We start from the raw sequence: 12,045 nt of genomic DNA on the forward strand, positions 1-12,045 counted from the left end.
CTGTCTGCCTTATTTTTCTTCCTTTGTAAAACATCACTAATAATATGTCCTTATCTCACAGAGGAGGTTGCTGAGAATTCATTAGCTGGTATTTGTAAGGCACTTTGAAAATGCAAAGCCAGTGCATTATTCCTAGTCTTCTGGATGCTTTCCATGTTATTAAAATTGGGATTTCAGAAAGGCTTATCGGGGATCAAAACAGCATCCCAAACTTGAAAGGAAGCACGACTGTTAAACCATCAACTGTCGCCTCCCCCTCCAGCCAGATGTTAAGCCCCAAAGAGCCGGAGTGGCACAAGGAATTACTTTCCCAAGTTCCCCCAGCTGGGCTGACAGGCCGTGATCAATGGGTTTCTCCCCAGTGAGTGCAATGCAGATGGTCTGCCCAGAGCAAGGGTTCTGTGGAGCACAAAGGGAAGTCAAACACCATTTCTAATTCAGCTTGTAGCATGGCACACTTCCTTTATCCTGCGCCTGAATGCCCTCAATGGGAGAGCAGTGTGGGAAACTGGAAGGAACTCCAAACTCACAGGGTCCGCGGGGCTGTAGGACACCCCTGTCCCCACACCACATCTGCCTGTGACAGACAGAGGGGAAAGAGTGACAGAACGAAAAATCAGATTATAAAAACTTCATGAAGGGAAAAATAAACCCTGAGTAAATGGGGAAAAAAGTGAAGGAAGGTGTGCAAACAGAAATTGTGCCAGGCTGCAACGGGCACTGCCAGCAGCAGAGCGAGGGTGGGCGAGGGACAGGGACGGGAGCTGCAGGAGCAGAATCTTGCTCGCCCACCAGTGAGGCCAAAGAAAATCATCCCACTGAAGGTGGCAGAGGTGGTTTTGACCCACACTGAGGCTTCAGAGCCACATACTCTGTTTGTCTTTAATTCCCCAGATTTGTTTAATATGTTTTGGGAAACACAGACCCCTGATATTAGCCAAGCTGCTCCTAAGCTTATGCAAACTGTTGCAAACAGATACAGAAGCGCCTCCAAACCCTGACTGGCCTGGCACGTTAATCTGAATTGCTGTTTGCTGGGGTTTAAATACAGGCCTGATTTCCTCCTGCCAGCTCTGGCGCGGCCTCCTGGCTGCACAGGGATACGGGAAAACGTGACACCTGTGGAGCCTGAGGGTATCAGGATATTTTTGTATATAGAGCTATAGGAGCTGGGCTTGGTTTTAAAGAAAATTAGATCAGATTTTATACCAGCAATGCTATGGGGAATCTTTGATCTTTATTAATACTCCTAAACTATTCTGTGTTGCTTGGATGAGATAAATGGGATATAATAGAACAGATTCTCGTATTGGTGTTTGAAATGTGAAAATTCAGGCTCAAATTCTGCTGCTGATGATTTTGATGAATTCCCCTGTAGGTGTAGAGGTAATTTATATTTACAGCGGTTTACCGATAGCTCTGGAGGTACAAAAGCTGCAGGATGAATGTAGCAGCCCACTTCTCTCTTCGTGGAGCCCAGAGTTTCTGCTGATTTCAGTGAGGATGCGAGAAAGGCCCTCAGCATTGGGCCCATTTTATTTTTGACCCCAGGGTGGTCTGTAGGACTCGGAGCTGCCTGAGTCTCCTACATTTTGCTGTCTTCCCTGTTCTCTGCTCAGAAGCGTCGCTCTGTCCCCGCTCCCAAGTGTTTCAGCTTTCTAAATGACTTCCTAACAGAAGGCTGTGGAAGACTGTGGACCTCGGAGTTTCCCACACCATTTCTTAACGATATTCATCCCCGTCACAAAGGAAGTGTGCCCGACTACAAACTGCATTAGCAACGGTGCTTGGCTCTGCATTGTGTGCAGTGGGAAACTTTGCTCCCAAAAGGCCATCTGGGCAGCACACAGCAGAGGAGAAGCCACGAGCGTCTCTGCAGACTTGGGAAAGCTCTTCCTAAAGAACCAACATCTGGCAGAGATTCGGCCGGAAGACTGTCAGTAATGCCATGTTTCAAACACATTATCCAAATGCAGTATCTTGGGATCCTAATAAGTTTTCTATGCAATACTGTGTATGTTTGGAACCAGAGTACAAGCGTGTCATTCAGAGTTCATTATAGGGAGGAATTTTTGTTACCACTTTTCTGTAGGATTTCCAACCAAAGCAGAAGCAGAGCATCTACTTCCAGTAACTGAGCATCTAATTTGAGTAACTATTCCAAGATGGTCAGTAATTGGCTAAATTTTCCCCTCACAGACTGTGAATCCAAAGAGAAAATGAAAAGCTATTTTAAATATATGGATTTATTTCAGATGCTTTAAAATTCATGCTGTTCCTATAGCTACTTATTAGTGAGCTAATCTGGAAAATAGAAACTGTCTCTAGCAAAACTGCTAGTGGACCCTGCTGATCGGGGAATTGATACATTTCTTCTTCACACACTTGATTAATGAGCTCAAGAGACAAGTTACTACTCAGGAGTTTCTGTTTCAGAGAATCTCCCCAGAGGGGCGCACAGAGGGAAAGGTTGGTTTCCGAGGTGGCATTACACGGGCTCAGAGATAATCCACAGGCTTTGGGGAGAACATGTGAAATGGTGTCACAAAAGCTTTCCCACAACTTGACATAAAAGCCTCGGAGCTCAACAGCTGCTGCTCTGTAGGGAAGGAGGGAGCCCATTCACCAGCAGCACAATGGGGCTGGGCAGCGGCTCCTGGAGGGGTCACGGGGCCTTACCTGGGCTGGCGGGTAACGCGCTGCAGAGCGGCAGCGAAACGTGTCCGTGGGTGTATTCACATTAAAGGATGTGTGACCACACACATTTATATTAATGTATACACGGACACACACACATATACTAATGTAAACACAAACAGTATTTATATGTTACAGTAAAAGATCCCCAAATATAAACCCTAAAATCACTTGACAGTAATTTATCTGATTACTATTATTCTGGTATTTGAATGTTGCAGAGGGAGATACTGATGCTCAGAGAGAAGCGAATTGATCTGATCATGTCAGAAACATAAGGTGCTTGAGAGTGTTCTAAAGAGGTGCCTAAGATATCAAGGGAAGAGAACAAAGATCGAAACAGAAAACGTTTTCAATAACTGTGTGTGCTTACAATTAGATGTATTTATTTGCAGTAAGCCAAGCTGGAAAAGCTGATTTCTGTTTCACAGGGGCAAAACTAGTGTCACAGTCACCCGAGGGAGAACAACTGGCTCTGGCTTAGTGAGAAAACAAGGTCAGTGGATTTAAAGAAATTCTGCTCTTTATCTCAGGGGGCCAGAATCTGCCCGTGTGTGCGTGTGCACTTGTGCACGCTGCAGCGTGTGCCGCCGTGCGAGCCTGGAGCAGAATGCAGCCCCACGCAGCAGGTCGTGTCCCGCACGGGCAGCGACCTCCTCCTGCCTCGACCTCCTCCTGCCTCGACCTCCTCCTGCCTCGACCTCCTCCCGCCTCGACCTCCTCCCGCCTCGACCTCCTCCTGCCTCGACCTCCTCCTGCCTCCACGCTCTGCGCCCTCGGCCGGAACGCCATTGATCCCCGGCATTAGTCAGCAGCCTTTTCCCATTGAAGGGCGGCTCTTTCCCAGCTCCTGACACGTAACTCTGATCCCAGGCTTTCACGCAGCACACACTCCCCACCTGCTCATCTGGGAGAAGGTCATTATCCCCCGGCTATTCACTGCCAATGGAGCATGCAAGAATAGATGCTTCTCCCTTTGTGCGGCCATTCTCCCTCATTGGCTGTGGAGTGTGGGAAACTCCAGCAAGCCGCAGACCCACAGACTCTCAGGGAGGCTGCACAGTATAAATATCTGGAGGGACAGCTTCCAGCCACACATTTCTCCTGGAATTCCACTCTGAGAGCTTCCTTCTCAGTACAGATGGCTCCCAGCACTGTTTTCCTGGAGCCCGATAACCTGCTGACACCAAAGGAGAAAAACAAAGTAAGTCCAGGCACAGGAAGGCAGCTCCGAGCTGAGAAACTGCTCCACATTGCTTAGGAACAGTGACAGGCAACAGTCCTGGGAAACGGCAGAGAGAAGATTCATCTAATAATGTCTCTTTTCCTTTGCTTTTTACAGCTGAGGAAGCCGGTGGTGGAGAAAATGCGCCGTGACCGGATTAACAGCAGCATCGAGCAGCTGAAGCTGCTCCTGGAGAAGGAGTTCCAGAGACACCAGCCCAACTCCAAGCTGGAGAAAGCCGACATCCTGGAGATGACCGTCAGCTACCTGAAGCAGCAGAGCCAGCTGCAGGTGAAAAGTGAGTACTGAGTTTTGTTTCAGTCTCTAGCTTGCTGCAAATCTGTGACAGCTTTATGAATCTAGCCATGAACAATTGCTCTAAGCTACCATTTCTTCCCCCTCCCTCTTCTCTTCCCTTCTCCAGCTGCAGGATCCTTCCATAAAAGCTCTCAGTTTGACTTCAGAGAGGGCTATTCTAGGTGTTTGCAAGAAGCTTTCCATTTCCTCTCTCTTCATAAAGTCCGGACTGAAACACAGACCAAACTTTTAAGCCACTTCCAGAAGAGCCAGTCGGCTGCTCCGGAGGTCACCTTGTCCCCTGGGAACCCCAGCACCCTGAAGCAAGCGTCCCCCAAAGATACCGGTGCTCTCTGGAGACCCTGGTAGTCAGGGGAGTCCTTCCTGCATGGACCTTTGCCTTTTCCAGTCCAGAGGAAGGATCTGACAGCATTTGCTAGTCCAGCTCTGATCCTCTTTTCTGTAGGGAATTTTATTTCCCCTGTGTATTTTATTTATGTGTGAAAAGAATGGCATAGTTTTGACTCTTGCGGGATCCTTTGGCAAAAGTTCAGGCGTCCTGCTGAGCGGTGTTGAAGCTGTGTAGACGCTGGTGTAGAAGCACGCAGCATCCTGCCCCGTCGGGGCAAAGGTCTTCAAAATGGAGGGTATTTTTGTAAATGTTACGGTTGTGACGGACAAGAATTGCTGTAGGAGAGATTTCTCTACTATTGCTTGTAAGAGCCATCAGCTTTGCTCTGGCTTGACTAGAGACACTTGTTTGCTCAGTCACTCCAGAAGGTAAATTTACTCCCCTTTCGTTCATGCGTTGATTAAAATCAGTTTCCCTCTGCTTATAACTTGTACAGCATCAAAAATGGGTTTTGGTTTGGATCTTTCCCCAGTGGCTGTTCCATAGTCCTAGATATAAAGTGTGGCAGATGGGCAGAAGCTAGGAAACTATGTGGAATATTTCTACTGTTTTGCTGCTTTTTTCGATTTAGAAAAAGAGTATGTTACTGCTTTATGTTAAAGAAATGGTAGTAGGTAAAAGGCTTAATTGGTCAATGTTATACATTTTGGGTGTAAGCTATGCTTTTTCTAGCATTTTCATTATAATAATGATTTTTGTGTGTATCGAGTGGTTTAATTCATGGTGGATCGTGTTTCTCCCGCTCCTGGGACAGCGCCATGGCTTCTGTGCATACTGCGTATGCGTCTGTGTTCGTAGAGAGCAATAAAATGCATTCGTGTGCAACTTCTGTCTGGGTCCGATGATACCGGTGAACTTGTCAAACCCATTGGAGGGTGGGGTGGGACAGTCCGACCTTCCCATCACACCAGCAGCCGCTGCCTCTGCTCAGAGAAGCATCGTCTGTCGTGTCAAGTGAAATTTGAAACAGTGGAAAAAAGTGGTGACGTGTAGGAAACCGAGGCAGCTGCCGCACGGTGAAATCAGCTTATTTTGTCCATCCCAAATAGCTAGAAAAGTTAGCACGATCCCCTGAAAATCAAAGGAAACACTGAGCAAACTACAGAGGACTTGTCTCAGTTTGCTCACCTGTTCCCTGAGGGGCCATGGCAGACCCGAGCTCATCAGAGCCGTGAGGAAGCTCATCAGAGCCGTGAGGAAGCTCATCAGAGCCCTGACGAAGCTCATCAGAGCCCTGACGAAGCTCATCAGAGCCCTGACGAAGCTCATCAGAGCCCTGACGAAGCTCATCAGAGCCCTGACGAAGCTCATCAGAGCCCTGACGAAGCTCATCAGAGCCCTGACGAAGCTCATCAGAGCCCTGACGAAGCTCATCAGAGCCCTGACGAAGCTCATCAGAGCCCTGACGAAGCTCGTCTCTTCGTGTCCTGCTGCGAGACTGCCCACTCATTTCAGAAACCGGCAAAGTGTTGCTGCTGTTTTCTTCTCCAAAAATAGAGAGGAGAAAATCTGCATTTACATAAACTGCTTCCCTGCGGCGCTCGAGGAACCCACTTGAGCAACACTTTTAATATTCACCACAACAGCTGTTTTTAAATCCGCCTGTTCTTTCGGTAACATAAACATCTGCTGACTAAAAGCCGGTTCAGTAATCCAGCTCCTCCGGTGCTGGAAAATATACAAAAGGCGAGAGGAGCTCGAAGCAGCGTTAAGGGCAGAGCGTGGCGTTTCTTGTTTAGTAATTAGTCAGGCAGGCAGCTGCGGGTGTTTTTTTAACAGCGGGTTGTTTTCTGGTTGGTCTCGTGTGCGTTCGTGACCACAGACGCGGGCTCTCGGGCAGTTTGCACCCGGCTCCCCCGGTGGGACCGGCCGGGGAGGCGGCGCCGCCCCTGGCCCCGCCGGCCGCCATCTTGTGGGCAGAGCCCGAGCCCCCCTTCCCCTGCCCTTCCCCTGCCCTTGTCTTCCCCTTCCTGCCCCGTTGTCACCCCGTTTGCTTTCGCTTTCAGCCCGTGGTGCGGCGCTCGGCCCTGGGGTCCGTCCCGCCGCATGGGGCGGCCCCGGGGGAGGCGGCCCCGGGGGAGGCCCCTGGGGCGGGACCCCGCCCGCCGGACCCTTCCCCTGGTGAGTGGGGCCCCTCGGGAACCCCTGGGAGGGCGAGTCCTGCCCCGGACCTGCCGGGGCTCCTGAGCCCGGGCCAGGCTGAGGGTGACTCATTAAAGGCTGTAAATATGGAAAGGGGGAGTGTCAGGAGGAGCCAGGCTCTTCTGGTGACAACCAGTGACAGGACAAGGGGCAATGGGTACAAACTGGAACACAAAAGGTTCCACTTAAATTTAAGAAGAAACTTGTTCCCAGTGAGGGTGGCAGAGCCTGGCCCAGGCTGCCCAGGGGGTTGTGGAGTCTCCTTCTGTGCAGACATTCCAACCCGCCTGGACACCTTCCTGTGTCACCTCAGCTGGGTGTTCCCGGATGAGCGTTCGAGGTCCCTTCCAGCCCCTGACATCCTGTGATTCTGTGTGATTCTGTGACACCGGTTCTCGTGTTTGCCCGCAGGTTCTTGCCGCCGTGCTCGTGGCACAGCTGGGCGGTGTGCAGGCCCCGGACTGCGGGCGGGGGGAATACCCCGCGGGCGCCGAGTGCTGCCCCATGTGCGCTGCCGGTAGGTGACACCGCTCGCCGTGGCGGCTGCCAGGAGGCGCCTTCCCTTCCCCCGGGTCACCCTGCCCCAGCGCCAACAGCTGCACCCGACCAGGGTCCCGCAACGCACAGTTGGAGCAACACGCCAGAATATGATCCTGTATTAATATATCCCAGCCCACATTCACGCCACACACCACAGCGCAAGGGCCTGTCCTTCTCTGGGGCCTGTGGTACTTGATAGTTTCACTGTTTCCCAGGCCTTTCAGTTTTGGTTTCTGCTTCAGAATCACCACTGCAATTGCTATTGGGATATTTCTGAGGTCCTTGCAGTTTATTTACAGTAGTTACAGGTGGTGTGATGTCAATGTTAGTTAGCTTTGCTAACGGAGCCACTTGGGGGGGGTTGTTTCTGGTTTTTAGGATTTCGTGTTTTCAAGCATTGCACCGCCAATTCCAGCACAACATGCATTCCATGTGTTAATGACACATACACAGACCGTCCCAACGGTCTAGAACAGTGCAGTCCATGTAAACTGTGTGATGAAGGTAAGTAGGATGCTAAAGAACCAGTTTAAATGTTCTCATGTAAATGCTGTGGCTGTGGATGCAAATTTCCCCTAGGAGCCAACCTGGTGCCAGAAGTAGCCTGTACGCACACGAAGAACACGGTGTGCGGCTGCCCGGCCGGGTATTTCTGCAGTTCTGTTGGGACTCAAGACTGTGAACTGTGTCAGCGCTACACCGTCTGCTTTCCTGGCAGTATGCTCAAAGAAAGGGGTAAGCCAACATAGCACCAGTAACACCAAAACAGAGCTTTCTTGTCCTGACCCATTGTCAGAGCACCAGAGTATGGCCGAAAGCTTGCAGGATCCATAGAAATCCTAGAGGCTGAGTTGGTGGTGTGGCCAAGAATGCTTTGGTGTCTGCAAAGACAGAGCGTGCGAGCTCTTGTGTGCAGTGAAGAGCCTGTGCAGCCGGCCCTTGGTCAGTCACAGAGGGTTGGCTGGGCTCTCCTTAGCGTAGGTACAGACAGAAATCCTGTTGTCTTCTCCTTCGCAGGCACAAAGACCACGGACAACGTGTGTGAAGCCTGCCCTCCTGGCACCTTCTCTACAGCCGACATGCCCTACACTTGCACACCACGGCCCAAGTAAGCAGCTCCTTCTCTATATGGGCCTGGGACTATTCTCTGTAACTGTTGGGTCTGCATTTGCTATCTTTGAAACAGCAGTTTCCTGCTTCCAGTAAGGCACCGAGTGTGCAATCCTGTTTCCATGTCCCACTCCTTTTTGGGAACAGCTGCGCTTCTCTATGAACTCATTAACACGACAGATTTAGCCTTCAGCCTCTTGTCCCAGCTGTGGCTGCCCAGGAGGCTCTCAGAGCTCTGGTGCGCTGGTCGGGACGGTGGAGCAGCGCACTCCTCCGGGTACCGGTTTCTGTGACACATCCCTTAGCTGCAGCGGAACAGGTGGGAGTTTGCCTCTGAGGAGAAGCAATTTGCATTTACAAGTATGAAGATGAAGAGGCAAAAGTCAGCTCCTGCTTGGGTTACCCACCCAGTCAGGCTCTGAGTGCCCCGGATGCGGAGATGTGGTGTTAAGAACAGCACAGCAGTTCTGCTGATGGCTTCTAAGAGCACAATTATTTTTGTTTGCACCAGGCACAATGGGGGTGGCCCAGGACAAGGAGAGGCCGGCAATCCCAGCTCTGATTACTCTGTTGCAACAATTGCTTCTGTTGTTGCAACTGTGCTGCTTGTTGCAGCTGGCTTGGCCTGTGTCTGGCAAAGGAGAAAACGGAAAGGTTTTGTGCCAGGTCAGTACGAAACCATGTGTATAGAGGGCAAGATCACATGATTAGAAAAATCATTAGTATAAAGTTCACCTTACTGCAATTTGATGGGACTGTTCCATTTTCTTTGCAGCTGTGCAGGAAACTGCGGTGCGTATCTCTTCTTTCTTTATTTTTGGTAATGTGTTGCAATCCGAAGTAGGTTTTTTGTTTGGTGTTTGTGTGTGCTCTGTGCTAATGTGTTCGATGGGCTCAGTGTGTACCGGAGCAGCTTGTGGATTCTGGGAGTGTCTGTGAGTTCAGAATCCCCAAGACCTTGCAGTATAAACTCATTTTATTTGATTCTCTTTCTCAGGCCTGGGATCTAGTCCCAAGGCCATTGCTGTCACCTGGCATTGTGTAAGAATGAATATTGAAGGGGATTTAGGAGATGGATGCCTACTAAAAATACAAGTCTGTCTTACGTTACTGTGTTCACTGATCTCTCCGTGCTACAGTAGTACGGATCCCCTAAAAGTTCTGTTAATGGTTTGCACTGTGCAGACGGTGGTAAGTTTCACAGGATGAACCTCGACTGGGGTCTGTAATTTGCACTTCTGATTGGAGAGGGATGTACAGCGGCAAAAGTCCGGCTGTTAGCAGTGAAACCAGCAGGCAACGCCACTAAGAGCTGACCCTTCTAACTCTTGTGTTTGCTTTTGACATGTTCTGAAGAGTGGACAGCAGGGCCAGACTTTGATGGGAAAGGAGGATAACGGGGATCAAACAGCTGTTCCTGTGCAGGAACGTGGTGCCGGCCTTGAGGAAATCAGGCTTGAATAAGCCATTTTTGTTTGAACTGTTGTAAACAGCGGACATGGTAAAAAACAAAAAAAACAACCAAACAAAAAAATGCCAACAAAAACAGCCCAACCTTTTTAATGGAGGAGAATGCAGCTTGAAAATGAAACGTTGGGTCTGGATCTGCAAAGGAGCCAAGGAAGTAGCCAAGTGGCGTCTCTGCAGCATCAGCGTTTGCAACAGTTGAGTGATGGAGGCTGCTCAGAACCGCCAGAGCTTGGAGCCGCTCGCCCGCTGCGTCCCGGCGTCGTGCGGCAGCGCCCGCGGGGAGCCTGGACTTTCTTACTTACCAACCGGGACACTTGGTGCACATGTAATTATTCCAATACACGTTTGTTAGTGGAAAAACCCATCTTTTTTCATTGTAAACATTCCACGTAACTTCCAGATGCATTCCACGTAACACTCCACATTTTCCAGATGCATTTTGTACAAATTTTTCTTCTTTATAGGAGAATATCGACAGGCAAAGGACTCTTGCAGAACAAGAAACATGTAGCTTTTTCTAATGTAATGAATTACACAATTTCTGTCTTTTGCTGGTCACCTCTGCTCTGATCTGTGATCATGTGTTACAACGAAAGGTCCTGCGTGAACACTGTATGTAGAAATAAAGTTTTTATCAATGAAGACACGTGGAGCCTGGTTTGTCAGCAGGTGGCAGCATGGCAGAAGGAAAGGCGCGATTCCTCTGGTCCTGGAAAGGATGAAATCCGAATCCTGTTTTCCTAAGTATGTGATAAAGCTTCTCTGATGCTTCCTTGCCTGCGAGTCTGCAGTGGAGTCAGGTCTGCAGCACAGCTCCTCTGGGTACGGTGTTCTCCGCGGGGCTGAAGTGTTTTTCTGCAGGAGCCTCTGATTTCTGTCCAGTTACGTGTGTTTGTCCGCTGCCTTGGTTGTGCATGGAGGTTTTGTTGTGGGGGGTGTTGGAGGGGCTGAAGTGGAGGCTGCTCAGCGGAGTCTCTGAGATGTACAAACACACGTTATACGTAACTTGGCTTCCAGAAGCTGTAAATGACAACAGAGGTTATTGTGTGAGTCGTGATGCCGGAACAGATTGGAGTGGTTTGGGCAGGGCGGTGTGTGTGTGGAGAACAGTTCATGTCCGAAAGTTTTGGAGACAGTTTCATTCTTACCTAACGCTAAATACATTATTTACCTGTGCAGGTGGAGAAAAAGATGGTCTTGTCCAGGGCTCTGCTCCTTGGAAAGTAACTGAAAAGTCATTACAACTTGGGCTGTGCTGGCACAGACACCAAGCGACAGATGGAAAGAGGCTTCTGCAGGTGGAGGCGTAATAAACTTACATGAAAAACAATTTCCATGTGCTCTAGTAATAACTTGGAATAAAACCTCCCAGGCATATTTTAATTATCCCTTCAGCAGTTGCAGGTGCCAGAACGTCTAATGGCACATCTCCAGAGCTTCATGATTTTGCAGAGTAATTAAATTGTCAGCCACGCGAAGCTCCTCCACCTGACCTCTGCACCGCGTCGGCTGTTCCCCTTGCCTGGCACATCCACGGTTGTCACCTCCCCGTTGTCCTGCAGGCAGCGCCCGGCTGGCAATCTGCTGGCGGCAGGTCCGCAGCCCCTCTGCTCGGGCTCAAAATACAAATAATGCAACGCTCGGGGCCAAAACTGTTCACTGAATATGGCAACAAAGGACAAGAACTTGTACTTTCAGAGAAGGATTATGTGCCAGTCTGACTGTCCCTACGACCACTCCTCATGCCTGTGGTGTACATGCTAAGTAAATATTACTGTAATATTTGTAGTCTACTTGTCGCTGTCACAGTCCAGCGGAAACAGGTAACATCACCGTGTTACTGGGCACATCCTCGGGTGACTCTTCCTCTCTCATCTCCCGCTCTTGTTCTTGTGCGTGACTCTGACCTGTCCCACGACCAAGGGACGATTGGGCACTTTGCGGGCAAAGCACTTGTAGTTACCGTCTTGTTTCCTGTGGTTTCTGTGCTAGAAAGAACAGCATTTGCTACAAGAGTACTTGAAATTCACTATTGAGTGTTGGCAGTTTAAAATATTATCATTATAATAGAATGCTTACTGAGGAAAGCCACCCAAAACTCTATAGTAAAATGCTTGCTGAATTGGCTACCATATGTTGTTGTTTGGTTTTT

At 49.6% G+C, this 12,045-nt stretch overlaps 2 protein-coding genes across 3 annotated transcripts; both read left to right on the forward strand.

Annotated features, from left to right (window-relative positions):
* Window positions 1–856: 856 nt before the first annotated feature.
* On the forward strand, window positions 857–5,499 carry LOC309448521 (transcription factor HES-5-like). The gene is made up of 3 exons (XM_082070145.1): window positions 857–3,901; window positions 4,040–4,220; window positions 4,347–5,499. Exons 1-3 carry the CDS (start codon window positions 3,662–3,664, stop codon window positions 4,586–4,588), a joined length of 663 nt encoding a protein of 220 aa, XP_081926271.1. The 5' UTR covers window positions 857–3,661; the 3' UTR covers window positions 4,589–5,499.
* A 1,062-nt stretch (window positions 5,500–6,561) lies between these two features.
* Window positions 6,562–10,535, forward strand: TNFRSF14 (TNF receptor superfamily member 14). Of its 2 annotated transcripts, XM_082069726.1 has the most exons (8): window positions 6,570–6,752; window positions 7,185–7,290; window positions 7,692–7,817; window positions 7,893–8,048; window positions 8,331–8,421; window positions 8,935–9,089; window positions 9,199–9,215; window positions 9,780–10,535. In XM_082069726.1, exons 1-8 carry the CDS (start codon window positions 6,678–6,680, stop codon window positions 9,885–9,887), a joined length of 834 nt encoding a protein of 277 aa, XP_081925852.1. In that variant the 5' UTR covers window positions 6,570–6,677; the 3' UTR covers window positions 9,888–10,535. The 2 variants fall into 2 exon arrangements, with proteins under 2 accessions (XP_081925853.1, XP_081925852.1); XM_082069727.1 differs by lacking the exon at window positions 9,199–9,215 and having other exon boundaries at window positions 6,562–6,752.
* The last annotated feature ends 1,510 nt before the right edge of the window (window positions 10,536–12,045 follow it).

Source organism: Streptopelia decaocto (genome assembly GCF_964273445.1).
Source record: "Streptopelia decaocto genome assembly, chromosome: 20".
NCBI lineage: Eukaryota > Metazoa > Chordata > Aves > Columbiformes > Columbidae > Streptopelia > Streptopelia decaocto.

Excerpts from the sequence above, each read along its gene's own strand:
- LOC309448521 (XM_082070145.1), top strand. The coding sequence starts at position 3,662 with ATGCTTCTCCCTTTGTGCGGCCATTCTCCCTCATTGGCTGTGGAGTGT. Across the intron at positions 3,902-4,039 it reads CACCAAAGGAGAAAAACAAA|CTGAGGAAGCCGGTGGTGGA; the intron begins GTAAGTCCAGGC and ends TGCTTTTTACAG. Across the intron at positions 4,221-4,346 it reads GAGCCAGCTGCAGGTGAAAA|CTGCAGGATCCTTCCATAAA; the intron begins GTGAGTACTGAG and ends TCCCTTCTCCAG.
- TNFRSF14 (XM_082069726.1), top strand. The coding sequence starts at position 6,678 with ATGGGGCGGCCCCGGGGGAGGCGGCCCCGGGGGAGGCCCCTGGGGCGG. Across the intron at positions 6,753-7,184 it reads CCCGCCGGACCCTTCCCCTG|GTTCTTGCCGCCGTGCTCGT; the intron begins GTGAGTGGGGCC and ends GTTTGCCCGCAG. Across the intron at positions 7,291-7,691 it reads CTGCCCCATGTGCGCTGCCG|GATTTCGTGTTTTCAAGCAT; the intron begins GTAGGTGACACC and ends TCTGGTTTTTAG.